This window comes from Oncorhynchus keta, chromosome 4 (genome assembly GCF_023373465.1).
Source record: "Oncorhynchus keta strain PuntledgeMale-10-30-2019 chromosome 4, Oket_V2, whole genome shotgun sequence".
NCBI classification, from domain to species: Eukaryota; Metazoa; Chordata; class Actinopteri; order Salmoniformes; family Salmonidae; genus Oncorhynchus; species Oncorhynchus keta.
The window spans coordinates 72,585,802-72,602,952 of NC_068424.1; the positions used below are offsets into that span (position 1 = coordinate 72,585,802).

At 50.1% G+C, this 17,151-nt stretch overlaps 1 protein-coding gene across 1 annotated transcript in view; it reads right to left on the reverse strand.

Moving 5' to 3' along the window:
* Positions 1 to 473: 473 nt before the first annotated feature.
* LOC118383892 (NEDD4-binding protein 3-A-like) overlaps positions 474 to 17,151 on the reverse strand; it is a 92,451-nt gene continuing 75,773 nt past the window's right edge. Inside the window, exons 4-11 of the mRNA XM_052518264.1 lie at positions 16,938 to 17,147; positions 16,468 to 16,589; positions 15,105 to 15,291; positions 14,943 to 15,035; positions 14,446 to 14,697; positions 5,712 to 5,724; positions 5,062 to 5,319; positions 474 to 2,528 (exon numbers count right to left, since the gene is read on the reverse strand). Of these exons, the coding sequence (XP_052374224.1) occupies positions 2,059 to 2,528; positions 5,062 to 5,319; positions 5,712 to 5,724; positions 14,446 to 14,697; positions 14,943 to 15,035; positions 15,105 to 15,291; positions 16,468 to 16,589; positions 16,938 to 17,147 (1,605 nt within the window). The 3' untranslated portion in view covers positions 474 to 2,058. The remainder of the gene's footprint in view (positions 2,529 to 5,061; positions 5,320 to 5,711; positions 5,725 to 14,445; positions 14,698 to 14,942; positions 15,036 to 15,104; positions 15,292 to 16,467; positions 16,590 to 16,937; positions 17,148 to 17,151) is intronic.

A 17,151-nucleotide genomic window follows, 5' to 3' on the forward strand; every position in this document is an offset into this window, starting at 1 on the left:
GGGTGTAAAAATGACAGTGTTGACATAACCCAGGATGAGTGCTAACAACAAGGGGAATTTTTGTCTTGTAAAATTATGCAGTAATTGCAGTGTAAATTCAACTCAAATCAGTGGAATAAAAAAATATTATTACACGTGTGAATTGTAAAATCATTTTGAGTCAACTTGACTGAGAATGTGACACTACTTTAACTTTAACACTATGTAGAATGGGACCAAATGTTATCTGAAACCGTGTTGAATTCACTCCTAGGAGTTAAATGAACACTTATTTTGACTGTGTAGTACAAGACTCTAGGGTTTATGTATGTTACTGGGTTCAGTGTAGTATAGCATAGTACAGTACATTATAGTATAGTGTAGTATACCCTACCAGTGAATTACTACAAGGTGTAGATACAGGTTGTGATTTTGTTTTTATTACTTAGGCAACTGCTAACGTAAAACAAATAGCCCTCAAAGAAACTCTCCCACCACTTGATAAATGTTTATTATAGAAATTCAGAACCAACATATATAATATATATATATATATATTTATATAACTCCAGTGGTTTAACACAAGTCACAGTACAGTATTTATTTTTCCCTAAACAAAACGTTGCTGTCAGATGAAAAACTATTTTTGCAATATATATCTATGTATTGTTTTACATGTATTGAAAGCAGTAACTCCCGTCAATGAACTCTGAATATTTAATGAATCTAGGACCAATAAAATGTATTCAAAATAACTTGAGAAAAGTTATGTAATTGTATGTTTGTTAATGGGAAAATATGGCAATTTTCTTCCATTTGCTGAAAAGTATTCGTTTAGGAGATGAGGTTTTTTCTCCGACAGCAACAACAGATGATCAGTAATTAGTCCAATGGGATGCAGAATAACGGCCAGCGCTGTAATATCAGACTATTCAGGCTATTTCCTCAAAGACTACATGCTTCTGCAGGATTAGTATATCTAGCTAACAACTATATACAGATCACAATATAGTGATTTGGGGACAGAAAATAGAATCACATGACAATAAATATAAATTCCATTAAATGTCCTGAATACAGTATTGTTACAGTATTACAGGTTTCTTAAAGGGTCATTTTCCAACAACAAAAACAAGACTAAAATTCCCCTTGTTGTTAATGGCAGAGCAACAGCATCCGCGTGTTGGCCTCTGATGGTCTAGTGATGTTATGTTTCTCCTCTGAGCCCAGCTCCCTGGACGCTCCCTGAATGAAGAGAACTTTTAATGTCATTTACATTCGGCCTACTCTACACACTACAGACGTATTATCCAGTGACAATGACCGTACCTCACCTCACAGGGACAAAACCCAAATCCCTTTAGATCCTTTGGACAACGTTCTAGGTTGCATCTGAAATTTCCTATGTAGTGCACTACTTTTGACAAGAGCCCCATTGGTCCTGGTCAAAAGAAGTGCACTATACAGGGTATAGAGTGCCATTTGGGACGCATGCCGACCCTTACTTTCCCCCAGTCAGTGTTTGAACTTCAAGCCCACAGAAGGGCTGTGAGGATCGGAACTATCAAACACACTGCTTTGATTATATACACACAGAACAACATTTGAATAAGTAACATTTACAAATAGGTTTATTATTATTATTATTATCCTTTGTACATACAAGCAGCCCTCTAAAGTGAGGTTTGGTCGGTGTCGTGCTTGAAGGATTGTAAACTGTTCTCGACTCTAATACGCTGTCATTGATTGGTGGACCGAAACAGGAAGTTGTCATTTATTGGTGGATTGAAACAGGAAGTAGGAAGTGGAACTTCCAAAAAACAGTACCAGAGAGGGTATCATTGTATTGCTGATTATATATGCACACTATTCAGTCTAGTTCACACAGGTATAGGAGTGCAGTGTTGTTTTGGAACTGGGCCCTCCACAAGGAAATAAAGATAAGGGGTGAGGATTTGGTTTGGAATGGGGCCCTCCTGTCCTTTAAAGTCTGTAAGAAGCCTGAGTATTCATCAAGGAGATAGGAAGAGGGGTTGAGTGTTTGGTTTGGAATGGGCCCCCCATCTAGTGTCCACTCAGTCAAATCTCAGACGACTCTATCCTCTCTATCCAGGGAAGACCAGGAGGAGTATTGCTGTCTTCCTCTCCTCTTTCTCTCTCTCCTCTTCCTCTCCTCACCTCCTGCACTTCCCTCTCCAGTGACTCGTTACTGTAGTCTCCCATCTCTCGCCCTCGTCCTTCTCCTCCTCTTCCTCCCCTCACATCTTGCAGTTCTCTCTCCAGTGTTCCTCCGACTCCTTCTCTGAGCAGGTATAGTTCTCTCTCCAGTGTTCCTCCTCCTCCTCCTCTGAGCAGGTATAGTTCTCTCTCCAGTAGTTGGTTGTGGTGGTACATGTCCAGGTAGCTGGCCTGCAGCTCTCTCTGGTAGCAGATGACTTTCTCCTTCTCTGTCTGCCACGTCTGTCTCTCCTGCTCGAAGGCCGTAGCCTGGGCCTCGCTCTGACAACGCTCTAACAACAGCTCTGCTCGCAGACGCTCCTCTGTAGGACCTGCAGTTAAAGAGAGAGAGGGAGGGAGAGAGAGAGAGGAGGAAGATAAAGAGAGGGAGGGAGAGAGAGGGAAAGAGGAGGAAGAGAGAGGGAGAGAGAGGAGGAAGATAAAGAGAGGGAGGGAGAGAGAGGAGGAAAGAGGAGGAAGAGAAAGAGAGGGAGAGAGAGGAGGAAGATAAAAAGAGGGAGGGAGAGGGAAGATAAAGAGAGGGAGGGAGAGGGAAGATAAAGAGAGGGAGAGAGAGGGAAAGAGGAGGAAGAGAAAGAGAGGGAGAGAGAGGGAAGATAAAGAGAGGGAGGGAGAGGGAAGATAAAGAGAGGAAAGATAAAAAGAGGGAGGGAGAGAGAGGAGGAAGATAAAAAGAGGGAGGGAGAGAGAGGGGAGAGAAAGAGAGGGAGAGAGAGGGAAGATAAAGAGAGGGAGGGAGAGGGAAGATAAAGAGAGGAAAGATAAAAAGAGGGAGGGAGAGGGAAGATAAAGAGAGGGAGGGAGAGGGAAGATAAAGAGAGGGAGGGAGAGAGAGAGAGGAGGAAGATAAAAAGAGGGAGGGAGAGGGAAGATAAAGAGAGGGAGGGAGAGAGAGGAGGAAGAGAAAGAGAGGGAGGGAGAGAGAGGAGGAAGAGAAAGAGAGGGAAAGAGGAGGAAGAGAAAGAGAGGGAGAGAGGGAAGATAAAGAGAGGGAGGGAGAGGGAAGATAAAGAGAGGGAGGGAGAGAGAGGAGGAAGAGAAAGAGAGGGAAAGAGGAGGAGGAGAAAGAGAGGGAGAGAGAGAGAGAGGGAAGATAAAGAGAGGGAGGGAGAGAGAGAGGGGAAGAGAAAGAGGGAGAGAGAGGGAAGATAAAGAGAGGGAGGGAGAGGGAAGATAAAGAGAGGGAGAGAGAGAGGGAAGATAAAGAGAGGGAGGGAGAGAGAGGAGGAAGATAAAGAGAGGGAGGGAGAGAGAGGAGGAAGATAAAGAGAGGGAGGGAGAGAGAGGAGGAAGATAAAGAGAGGGAGGGAGAGAGAGAGAGAGAGAGAGAGGGGAAGAGGAGGAAGAGAAAGAGAGGGGAGCAGAGAGAAAGAGATAAAGAACATTTTATGATCACCAATTAGCTTATTGGTCAACACAGTAACATTAGTCACACAAACACATGACAATTAATCATAATGTAACATAACTATCAAACATAATATAACATTACAATGAAACATAACATAAAAATCAAACATACCATTAAATAACAATCAAACATAACATACCATTAAATAACAATCAAACATAACATACCATTAAATAACAATCAAACATAACATACCATTAAATAACAATCAAACATAACATACCATTAAATAACAATCAAACATAACAATCAAACATAACAATCAAACATAACAATCAAACATAACAATCAAACATAACAATCAAACATAACAATCAAACATAACAATCAAACATAACAATTAAACATAACAATCAAACATAACATACCATTAAATAACAATCAAACACAACAATCAAACACAACAATCAAACATACCACACCATTAAATAACAATCAAACATAACAATCAAACATAACAATCAAACATAACAATTAAACATAACATACCATTAAACAACAATCAAACACAACAATCAAACATACCATACCATTAAATAACAATCAAACATAACATACCATTAAATAACAATCAAACATAACATACCATTAAATAACAATCAAACATAACATACCATTAAATAACAATCAAACATAACAATCAAACATAACATTACATTAAATAAACAATAATTAAATAACAATCAAACATAACAATCAAACATAACAATCAAACATAACTATTAAATAACAATCAATTAAACATAACAATCAAACATAACAATCAAACATAACAATAAACATAACAATCAAACATAACATACCATCAAACATAACAATCAAACATAACAATCAAACATACCAATCAAACATACCAATCAAACATAACAATCAAACATACCAATCAAACATACCAATCAAACATACCAATCAAACATACCAATCAAACATACCAATCAAACATACCAATCAAACATACCAATCAAACATACCAATCAAACATACCAATCAAACATACCAATCAAACATACCAATCAAACATACCAATCAAACATACCAATCAAACATACCAATCAAACATACCAATCAAACATAACAATCAAACATACCAATCAAACATACCAATCAAACATACCAATCAAACATAACAATCAAACATACCAATCAAACATACCAATCAAACATACCAATCAAACATACCAATCAAACATACCAATCAAACATACCATACCATTAAATAACAATCAAACATAACAATCAAACAACATTAAATAACAATCAAACATAACATGATAATAAATGATCTTCAACAGACAATTTTTTATCAAAAGTGACTTACAGTCATGCTTGCATACATTTTAGGTATATGTGGCCCCAGGAATCAAACCCACAACCCTGGCGGTGCAAGCGCCATGCACGACCAACTGAGCAACAGAGGACCACATATCACATACCTGATGCCCCTCGTGATCCTCGAGACTCAAGTGTTCCACTCTCCTCTGCTCCACCTTTCTCCAGTTGTCGAAGTTGCGCCCCCTGTAGGGCTGTCTGCAGCGTGTCTATCTGTCCATCACTTCTCTGCAGCTCTCCTCTGGTCTCTCTCAGCTGGGTCTTCAGCTGGAACAGCTCTGACAGCTTGCTGGTCACCTCCGCCTGGGAATCACGCAGCTGTTGCTTCAACAACGAGATCTCACCCCACAATTCTGACACACCTGAAAGGTATAACAGGGAGGGGTAACAAAAACAGGATGTTAAATAAAATCTGCTAACAATCACCAGCATCCTCAGTCAAATAACAATCTCAATTCAATTAAATTCAAGGGGCTTTATTGGTATGGGAAACGTGTGTTAACATTGCCAAAGCAAGTGAGGTAGATAATATACAAAACCCCAATCACCTTCCCCACTCAATCCCCCAACCCCGTCACCTTCCCCACTACATCATCCTACCCCCTCACCTTACCAACTACATCCTCCTACCCCCCTCACCTTACCCACTACATCCTCCTAAACTCAATCACCTTCCCCACTACACCCTCACCTTACCCACTACATCCTCCTACCCTCACCTTCCCCACTACATCCTCCTACCCCCTCACCTTACCCACTAAATCCTCCTAAACATAACATACCTTACCCACTAATCCTCAATCAAACACCCTCACCTTACCCACTACATCATCAACCCCTCACCTTCCTAATTCATCCTCCAACCCCCTCACCTTACCCACTACATCCTCCTACCCCTCACCTTCCCCACCTACACCCTCACCTTACCCACTACATCATCCTACCCCCTCACCTTCCTAAATCATCCTCCAACCCCTCACCTTACCCACTACATCCTCCTACACCCTCACCTTCCCCACTACACCCTCACCTTAGCAACAGACTACATCATCCTACCCCTCACCTTCCCAACTCATCCTCCAACCCTCCACCTTACCCACTACATCCTCCTACCTTCCCACAGACACCTTACCTACTACATCCTCCTACACGCTCACCTTCCCCACTACACCCCTCACCTTACCCACTACATCATCCTACCCCTCACCTTCCCACTACATCCTCCTACCCCTCACTACCTCATCCTCTACCCCTCACCTTCCCACTACATCCTCCTATCCCCTCACTTCTTACCCACTACATCCTCCTACCCCCTCACTACATCCTCCTACCCCATCACCTTACCCACTACATCATCCCAACCCCTCACCTTCCCACTACATCCTCCTACTCCCTCACCTTACCCACTACATCCTCCTACACCCTCACCTTCCCTACTACACCCTCACCTTACCCACTAAATCATCCTACCCCCTCACCTTCCCACTTCATCCTCCTACCCCCTCACCTTACCCACTACATCCTCCTATCCCCTCACCTTACCCACTACATCCTCCTACACCTTCACCTTCCCCACTACTCCCTCACCTTACCCACTACATCCTCCAACACCCTCACCTTCCATACTACATCATCCTACCCCTCACCTTACCCACTACATCATCCTACCCCCTCACCTTCCCACTACATCCTCCTATCCCCTCACCTTACCCGCTACATCATCCTACACCCTCACCTTACCCACTACATCCTCCTACCCCCTCACCTTCCCACTACATCCTCCTACTCTCTCACCTTACCCACTACATCATCCTACACCCTCACCTTACCCACTACATCCTCCTACCCCTCACCTTCCTCCTACTACATCCCTCCTACCCTCACCTTACCCACTACATCATCCTACTACCCCTCACCTTACCCACTACATCCTCCTACCCCCTCACCTTCCCCACTACATCCTCCTACCCCTCACCTTACCCACTACATCATCCTACCCCTCACCTTACCCACTACATCCTCCTACACCCTCACCTTACCCACTACATCCTTACCCACTACACCTCCTACCCCCTCACCTTACCCACCTCCATCCTCCAACCCCTCACCTTCCCCACCACATCATCCTACCCCCTCACCTTACCCACTACATCCTCCTACACCCCTCACCTTCCATACTACATCATCTCCTACACCTCCCTGCCCTCACCTTTCCCCACTACATCCTCCTACCCCTCACCTTACCCACTACATCCTCCTCCCCTCACCTTACCCACTACATCCTCCTACACCCTCACCTTCCATACTACATCCTCCTACCCCCTCACATTACCCACTACATCCCCCCTACCCCCTCACCTTCCCCACTACATGCCTCCTACCCCTCACCTTCCCCTACCCCCTCACCTTCCCACTACATCCTCCTTCCCCCTCACCTTACCCACTACATCATCCTACACCCTCACCTTACCCACTACATCCTCCTACACCCTCACCTTCCCACTACACCCTCACCTTACCCACTACATCATCCTACCCTCACCTTCCCACTACATCCTCCTACCCCATCACCTTACCCACTACATCATCCTACCCCTCACCTTCCCACTACATCCTCCTACACCCTCACCTTACCCACTACATCATCCTACACCCTCACCTTACCCATCCTCCTACATCCCTCCCTACACCCCTCACCTTACCCACTACATCCTCCTACCCCTCACCTTCCCCACTACATCCTCCTACCCCTCACCTTACCCACTACATCCTCCTACACCCTCACCTTACCCACTCCATCCCCCAACCCCACCACCCACTTCCCCACCACATCATCCTACCCCTCACCTTACCCACTACATCCTCCTACCCCCTCACCTTCCATACTACATCATCCTACACCCTCACCTCCATACTACATCCTCCTACCCCTCACCTTACCCCCTACATCCTCCTACCCCTCACCTTACCCACTACATCCTCCTACCCTCACCTTCCCACTACATCCCCTACACCCTCACCTTACCCACTACATCCATCCTCCTACCCCCTCACCTTCCCCACTACATCCTCCCACCCCCTCACCTTCCCCACTACCATCTCCCTACCCCTCACCTTACCCACTACATCCTCCTACACCCTCACCTTCCCCACTACATCCCTCCCTACACCCCTCACCCCTCCCCTTCCCATCCCCAACCCCACACCCTCACCCCACCACATCATCCTACCCCCTCACCTTACCCACTACATCCTCCTACACCCTCACCTTCCATACTACATCATCCTACACCTTCACCTTCCATACTACATCCTCCTACCCCCTCACCTTACCCACTACATCCTCCTACACCCTCACCTTACCCACTACATCCTCCTACACCCTCACCTTCCATACTACATCATCATACACCCTCACATTCCCCACTCCATCCCCCCCACCCCTCACCTTCCCCTACTCCATGCCCCTTCCCCCTCACCTTCCCCCCCTCACCTTCCCACTACATCCTCCTTCCCCCTCACCTTACCCACTACATCATCCTACACCCTCACCTTACCCACTACATCCTCCTACACCCTCACCTTCCCCACTACACCCTCACCTTACCCACTACATCATCCTACCCCTCACCTTCCCACTACATCCTCCTACCCCATCACCTTACCCACTACATCATTCTAACCCCTCACCTTCCCACTACATCATCCTACACCCCACTACTCACCTTACCCACTACATCATCCTACACCCTCACCTTCCCACTACATCCTCCTACACCATCACCTTACCCACTACATCCTCCTACACCTCACCTTCCCCACTACATCCTCCTACCCCTCACCTTACCCACTACATCCTCCTACACCCTCACCTTACCCACTCCATCCCCCCCCCCGTCACCTTCCCCACTACATCATCCTACCCCTCACCTTACCCACTACATCCTCCTACACCCTCACCTTCCATACTACATCATCCTACACCTTCACCTTCCATACTACATCCTCCTACCCTCACCTTACCCTCTACATCCTCCTACCCCTCACCTTACCCACTACATCCTCCTACACCCTCACCTTCCATACTACATCATCATACACCCTCACATTCCCCACTACCATCCCCCACCCCTCACCTTCCCACTCCATCCCCCACCCCCTCACCTTCCCCACTCCATCTCCCCACCCCCTCACCTTCCCACTACATCCTCCTTCCCCTCACCTTACCCACTACATCATCCTACACCCTCACCTTACCCACTACATCCTCCTCTCCACCCCGTCACCTTCCCCACTACACCCTCACCTTACCCACTACATCATCCTACTCCCCTCACCTTCCCACTACATCCTCCTACCCCATCACCTTACCCACTACATCATCCTAACCCCTCACCTTCCCACTACATCATCCTACACCCTCACCTTACCCACTACATCATCCTACACCCTCACCTTACCCACTACATCCTCCTACACCATCACCTTACCCACTACATCCTCCTACACCCTCACCTTACCCACTCCATCCCCCAACCCCGTCACCTTCCCCACCACATCATCCTACCCCCTCACCTTACCCACTACATCCTACCCCCTCACCTTCCCACTACATCCTCCTATCCCCTCACCTTACCCACTACATCCTCCTACCCCTCACCTTCCCACTACATCATCCTACCCCATCACCTTACCCACTACACCCTCACCCTCACCCTACACCCTCACCTTCCATACTACATCATCCTACACCCTCACCTTCCCCACTCCCACCCCCCCCTCACCTTCCCCCACCCCCTCACCTTACCCACTACATCATCCTACCCCCTCACCTTACCCACTACATCCTCCTACCCCCTCACCTTACCCACTACATCCTCCAACACCCTCACCTTCCCCCTACACCCTCACCTTACCCACTACATCATCCTACCCCTCACCTTCCCACTACATCCTCCTACCCCATCACCTTACCCACTACATCATCCTAACCCTCACCTTCCCACTACATCCTCCTACACCTCACCTTACCCACTACATCATCCTACACCCCTCACCTTACCCACTACATCCTCCTACACCCTCACCTTACCCACTACATCCTCCTACACCCTCACCTTCCCACTACATCCTCCTACCCCTCACCTAACCCACTACATCCTCCTACACCCTCACCTTACCCACTACATCCCTCCTACCCCCTCACCTTACCCACTACATCCTCCTACACCCTCACCTTCCCACTCCATCCCCCAACCCCCACCTTCCCCACCACATCATCCTACCCCTCACCTTACCCACTACATCCTCCTACACCCTCACCTTCCATACTACATCATCCTACACCCTCACCTTCCCACTACATCCTCCTACCCCTCACCTTACCCACTACATCCTCCTACATCCTCACCTTACCCACTACATCCTCCTACACCCTCACCTTACCCACTCCATCCCCCACCCCTCACCTTCCCCACCACATCCCCCTACCCCCTCACCTTCCCACCACATCATCCTACCCCCTCACCTTACCCACTACATCCTCCTACACCCTCACCTTCCATACTACATCATCCTACACCCTCACCTTCCATACTACATCCTCCTACCCCTCACCTTACCCACTACATCCTCCTACACCCTCACCTTACCCACTACATCCTCCTACACCCTCACCTTCCATACTACATCATCATACACCCTCACCTTCCCCATACTACATCATCATCACCCTCACCTTCCCCACCCATCCATCCCACCCCCTCACCTTACCCACTCCATCCTCCTACCCCTCACCTTCCCCACTCCATCTCCCCCACCCCTCACCTTCCCCCTCACCTTCCCACTACATCATCCTACACCCTCACCTTACCCACTACATCCTCCTACCCCCCACCTTCCCACTACATCCTCCTACCCCCTCACCTTACCCACTACATCATCCTACACCCTCACCTTCCCACTACATCCTCCTACCCCCTCACCTTCCCCACTACATCCTCCTACCCCTCACCTTACCCACTACATCCTCCTACCCCTCACCTTACCCACTACATCCTCCTACACCCTCACCTTACCTTACTACATCCTCCTACACCCCTCACCTTCCCACTACATCCTCCTACACCCTCACCTTCCCCACTACATCCTCCTACACCCCTCACCTTACCCACTCCATCCCCTACCCCCTCACCTTCCCCTACATCCCCTACCCCCTCACCTTCCACTCCATCCCCACACCCTCACCTTCCCACTCCATCCCCCTACCCCTTCACCTTCCCACTTCCATCCCCCACCCCTCACCTTCCCCACTCCATCCCCCTTCCCCTCACCTTCCCACTACATCATCCTACCCCTCACCTTCCCACTACATCCTCCTACCCCTCACCTTACCCACTACATCCTCCTACACCCTCACCTTCCCACTACATCATCCTACACCCTCACCTTCCATACTACATCCTCCTACCCCCTCACCTTACCCACTACATCCTCCTACACCCTCACCTTACCCACTACATCCTCCTACACCCCTCACCTTCCATACTACATCATCCTACACCCTCACCTTCCCCACCCATCCTCCTACACCCTCACCTTACCCACCCATCCCCTACCCCTCACCTTCCCACTACACCCCCTATCCCTCACCTTCCCCACTCATCCTCCCACCCCCTCACCTTCCCTACATCCTCCCCCACCCCTTCACCTTCCCCACTTCCCCTCCCCCACCCTCACCTTCCATACTACATCATCCCCACACCCTCACCTTCCCCACTCCACCCCCACCCCCACCCCTCACCTTCCCACTACATCCTCCTACTCCCTCACCTTACCCACTACATCCTCCTACCCCTCACCTTCCATACTACATCATCCTAACCCTCACCTTCCATACTACATCATCCTACACCCTCACCTTACCCACTACATCATCCTACACCCTCACCTTACCCACTACATCCTCCTACACCATCACCTTACCCACTACATCCTCCTACACCCTCACCTTACCCACTCCATCCCCCAACCCCGTCACCTTCCCCACCACATCATCCTACCCCCTCACCTTACCCACTACATCCTATCCCCTCACCTTCCCACTACATCCTCCTATCCCCTCACCTTACCCACTACATCCTCCTACCCCCTCACCTTCCCACTACATCCTCCTACCCCATCACCTTACCCACTACACCCTCACCCTCCTACACCCTCACCTTCCATACTACATCATCATACACCCTCACCTTCCCCACTCCACCCCCTCACCTTCCCCCCACCCCTCACCTTACCCACTACATCATCCTACCCCCCTCACCTCCCACTACATCCTCCTACCCCCTCACCTTACCCACTACATCCTCCTACACCCTCACCTTCCCCACTACACCCTCACCTTACCCACTACATCATCCTACCCCCTCACCTTCCCACTACATCCTCCTACCCCATCACCTTACCCACTACATCATCCTAACCCCTCACCTTCCCACTACATCCTCCTACTCCCTCACCTTACCCACTACATCATCCTACACCCTCACCTTACCCACTACATCCTCCTACACCCTCAACTTACCCACTACATCCTCCTACACCCTCACCTTCCCACTACATCCTCCTACCCCCTCACCTTACCCACTACATCCTCCTACACCCTCACCTTCCCCACTACATCCTCCTACCCCCTCACCTTACCCACTACATCCTCCTACACCCTCACCTTACCCACTCCATCCCCCAACCCCGTCACCTTCCCCACCACATCATCCTACCCCCTCACCTTACCCACTACATCCTCCTACACCCTCACCTTCCATACTACATCATCCTACACCCTCACCTTCCATACTACATCCTCCTACCCCTCACCTTACCCACTACATCCTCCTACATCCTCACCTTACCCACTACATCCTCCTACACCCTCACCTTACCCACTCCATCCCCCAACCCCGTCACCTTCCCCAGCACATCATCCTACCCCCCCACCTTCCATACTACATCCTCCTACCCCCTCACCTTACCCACTACATCCTCCTACACCCTCACCTTACCCACTACATCCTCCTACCCCCCCACCTTCCCACTACATCCTCCTACCCCCTCACCTTACCCACTACATCCTCCTACACCCTCACCTTACCCACTACATCCTCCTACCCCTCACCTTCCATACTACATCATCATACACCCTCACCTTCCATACTACATCATCATACACCCTCACCTTCCCCACTCCATCCCCCCACCCCTCACCTTCCCCACCCATCCCCCCTCACCTTCCCCACTCCATCCCCCCTCACCTTCCCCAATCCTCCTACCCCCTCACCTTCCCACTACATCCTCCTACCCCCTCACCTTACCCACTACATCCTCCTACCCCCTCACCTTACCCACTACATCCTCCTACACCCTCACCTTACCCACTACATCCTCCTACACACCCTCACCTTCCCCACTACATCCTCCTACACCCTCACCTTACCCACTCCATCCCCCCACCCCTCACCTCCCCCCACCCCCTACCTTCCCCACTCCATCCCCCCACCCCTCACCTTCCCCACTCCATCCCCCCCCCCTTCACCTTCCCCACTTCCATCCCCCCACCCCCTCACCTTCCCCACTCCATCCCCCCACCCCTCACCTTCCCCACTCCATCTCCCCACCCCCTCACCTTCCCACTACATCCTCCTACCCCCTCACCTTACCCACTACATCCTCCTACACCCTCACCTTCCATACTACATCATCCTACACCCTCACCTTCCATACTACATCCTCCTACCCCCTCACCTTAGCCACTACATCCTCCTACACCCTCACCTTACCCACTACATCCTCCTACACCCTCACCTTCCATACTACATCATCCTACACCCTCACCTTCCCCACTCCATCCCCCAACCCCCTCACCTTCCCCACCCCTCACCTTCCCCACTCCACCCCCCCCACCCCTCACCTTCCCACCCCCTCACCTTCCCCACTCCAACCCCCACCCCCTCACCTTCCCCACTCCAACCCCCCACCCCCTCACCTTCCCCTCTCCATCCCCCAACCCCCCCCACCCCTCACCTTCCCCACCCCCTCACCTTCCCCACTCCAACCCCCCACCCCCTCACCTTCCCCACTCCAACCCCCACCCCTCACCTTCCCCACTCCAACCCCCCACCCCCTCACCTTCCAAACTCCATCCCCCCACCCCCTGAGTCTCCTCCAGAATAGGGCTGGTTCCCCTCAGACTGCCCTGACCCTCTCTCTGTCTCCCCACCCCTCACCTTCCCCACTCCATCCCCCAACCCCTCACCGGCCACTGAGTCTCCTCCAGAGTAGGGCTGGTTCCCTTCAGACTGCCCTGACCCTCTCTCTGTCTCCCCACCCCCTCACCTTCCCCACTCCATCCCCCACCCCCTGAGTCTCCTCCAGAGTAGGGCTGGTTCCCTTCAGATTGCCCTGACCATCTCTCTGTCTCCCCACCCCCTCACCTGCCACTGAATCTCCTCCAGAGTAGGGCTGGTTCCCTTCAGACTGCCCTGACCCTCTCTCTGTCTCCCCCCTTCCAGAGCTTCCAGTTCATCCTGCAGTCTGTTCTTCTCCTGCTGGGCCTTGTGCAGCTGCAGCTGCAGTGCATGCTGGGAATGCTGAGCATGCTGGGAAACCTGACGCAGCTTGGCGGCGTACAGATGCTTCAACTCCTCCAACTCCTTCTCCCACAGACGCTGTTTACCTTCAAACACCTACAGGGAGGGAGGGAAGGGGAGAAGGGCAAGGGTGAGAGATAAAGGGGGGAGAGAGATAGAGTGAGGGTGAGATAGAGGGGGAGGGTGAGGGGAGATAGGGGGAGGGTGAGATAGAGGGGAGGGTGAGATAGAGGGGGGAGGGGGAGATAAAAAGAAAGACAGTTATAGACGCACGCACGCACGCACGCACGCACGCACGCACGCACGCACGCACACACGCACACAGCTGGTCTACTCATAACCTGTGCAATGGCTCCTTCACTCTCATTCAGGTTCCTCCTCATCTGTTTCAGCTCGTGTTCCTTCTCCACCAGCCTCTCCTCCAGATCACGCACCTGGACAGTCAACCAACCAATCAGTCATTCAACTAATGAAATCAACCAACTGATCCATCCATCACTCACCACCTCCTCTACGGAGAACGACAGTTCGTAAGGGGGCGGAGCCTCCCCTCCGTATGGCGCCAGGCGGCTGAGTGTTGCCATGCTACGACACGACATGGCCATCTCCGTCATAGCAACCCCCGACAACCCCGCAACCTTTGATGCTCGGTCCAGAGAGCCAATGGTGTTGATGTGGCTCATGGAGGCACTGAGGGTGGTAAGATACATCTTCAGCATCATCATTACCATTATCATCGTCATATCTATCCTCTGTTTCATCATCACTGATCTACAGAGAAACACACAGACAGAGAGAGAGAGACACACAGGCACAGAGAGAGAGACACAGAGAGACACAGAGAGAGACACACAGTCACAGAGAGAGACACACAGAGAGACACATAGAGAGACACACAGACACACACACAGACACACAGAGACACACAGACACAGACAGGCACACAGAGAGAGACACACAGACACAGAGAGAGACACACATAGACACAGAGAGAGACACACAGACACAGAGAGAGACACACAGACACAGAGAGAGACACACAGACACAGAGAGAGACACACAGACACAGAGAGAGACATACAGACACAGAGAGAGAGACACACAGACACAGAGAGACACACACAGACACAAAGAGAGACACAAACACAGAGAGAGACACACAGACACACAGACACACAGAGAGACACACAGACACAGAGAGAGACACACAGACACAGAGAGAGAGAGAGAAACAGTCACAGAGAAAGACACACAGACACAGAGCGAGACACACAGACACAGAGAGAGACACAGAGACACAGAGAGAGACACAGAGAGAGAGAGAGAGACACAGTCACAGAGAAAGACAGACACAGAGAGAGACACACAGACACAGAGAGAGACACAGAGACACAGAGAGAGACACAGAGAGAGAGAGACACAGTCACAGAGAAAGACAGACACAGAGAGAGAGACACACAGACACAGAGAGAGACACACAGACACAGAGAGACACACAGACACAGAGAGAGACACACAGACACAGAGAGAGACACACAGACACAGAGAGACACACAGACACAGAGAGAGACACACAGACACAGAGAGAGACACACAGACACAGAGAGAGACACACAGACACAGAGAGACACACAGACACAGAGAGAGACACACAGACACAGAGAGAGACACACAGACACAGAGAGAGACACACAGACACAGAGAGAGACACACAGACACAGAGAGAGACACACAGACACAGAGAGAGACACACAGACACAGAGAGAGACACACAGTCACAGAGAGAGACCGACACAGAGAAACAGTTGACCTGATGTGAGCCACACAGTCACAGAGAGAGACAGACACAGAGAAACAGGAGTTGACCTGATGTGAGCCAGCTGTGGTCTGAAGGGAGGTCTGTATGGAGGAAGACTGTTCATAGAGTTATGACCAGAGTCTGACAGGTTCTCATCCTCCTGACTCAGACCACGCACTGACGCCACCGCCTGTATCACAACATTAATACCAACTGTTATCATCATCATAACCAGCATCATCACCAGCATTATCACTATCATCATCATCATCATCATCATCATCATCATCATCATCATTATCATCATCATCATCACCAGCACCAGCATCATCACCAGCATCATCACTATCATCATCATCATCACCAGCATGCATCATCACTATAATCATCACCGGCAGCATCATAATCACCACCATCATTATCCTGGTACATTGGACAGTATTGATACAGTCCCTTCTTGATGTTTTTAAAGAACACTAGTAACAGACACTGTACATGTTTCAGGACCAGACAGAAATCACCAGACTAAAACGGGCACCTTGGTTCCGCTGGAGGTGGGTCCTCCATGGCGGGAGGGTGAGGAGGAGGAAGAGGAGGTGGAGACAGCTCTAGGTGTGTGTGCGTAGGCCCGGTGGAGCCCGTTGGAAAGGCCCTGGTCTGAGTCCTCTATCTTGGCAGGGTAGAGGTTCTGCATGGAACTGAAGTTCTTGGGTGTGACCAGCTTGAAGGCAGACGGCCTGGGAAGAGACTGG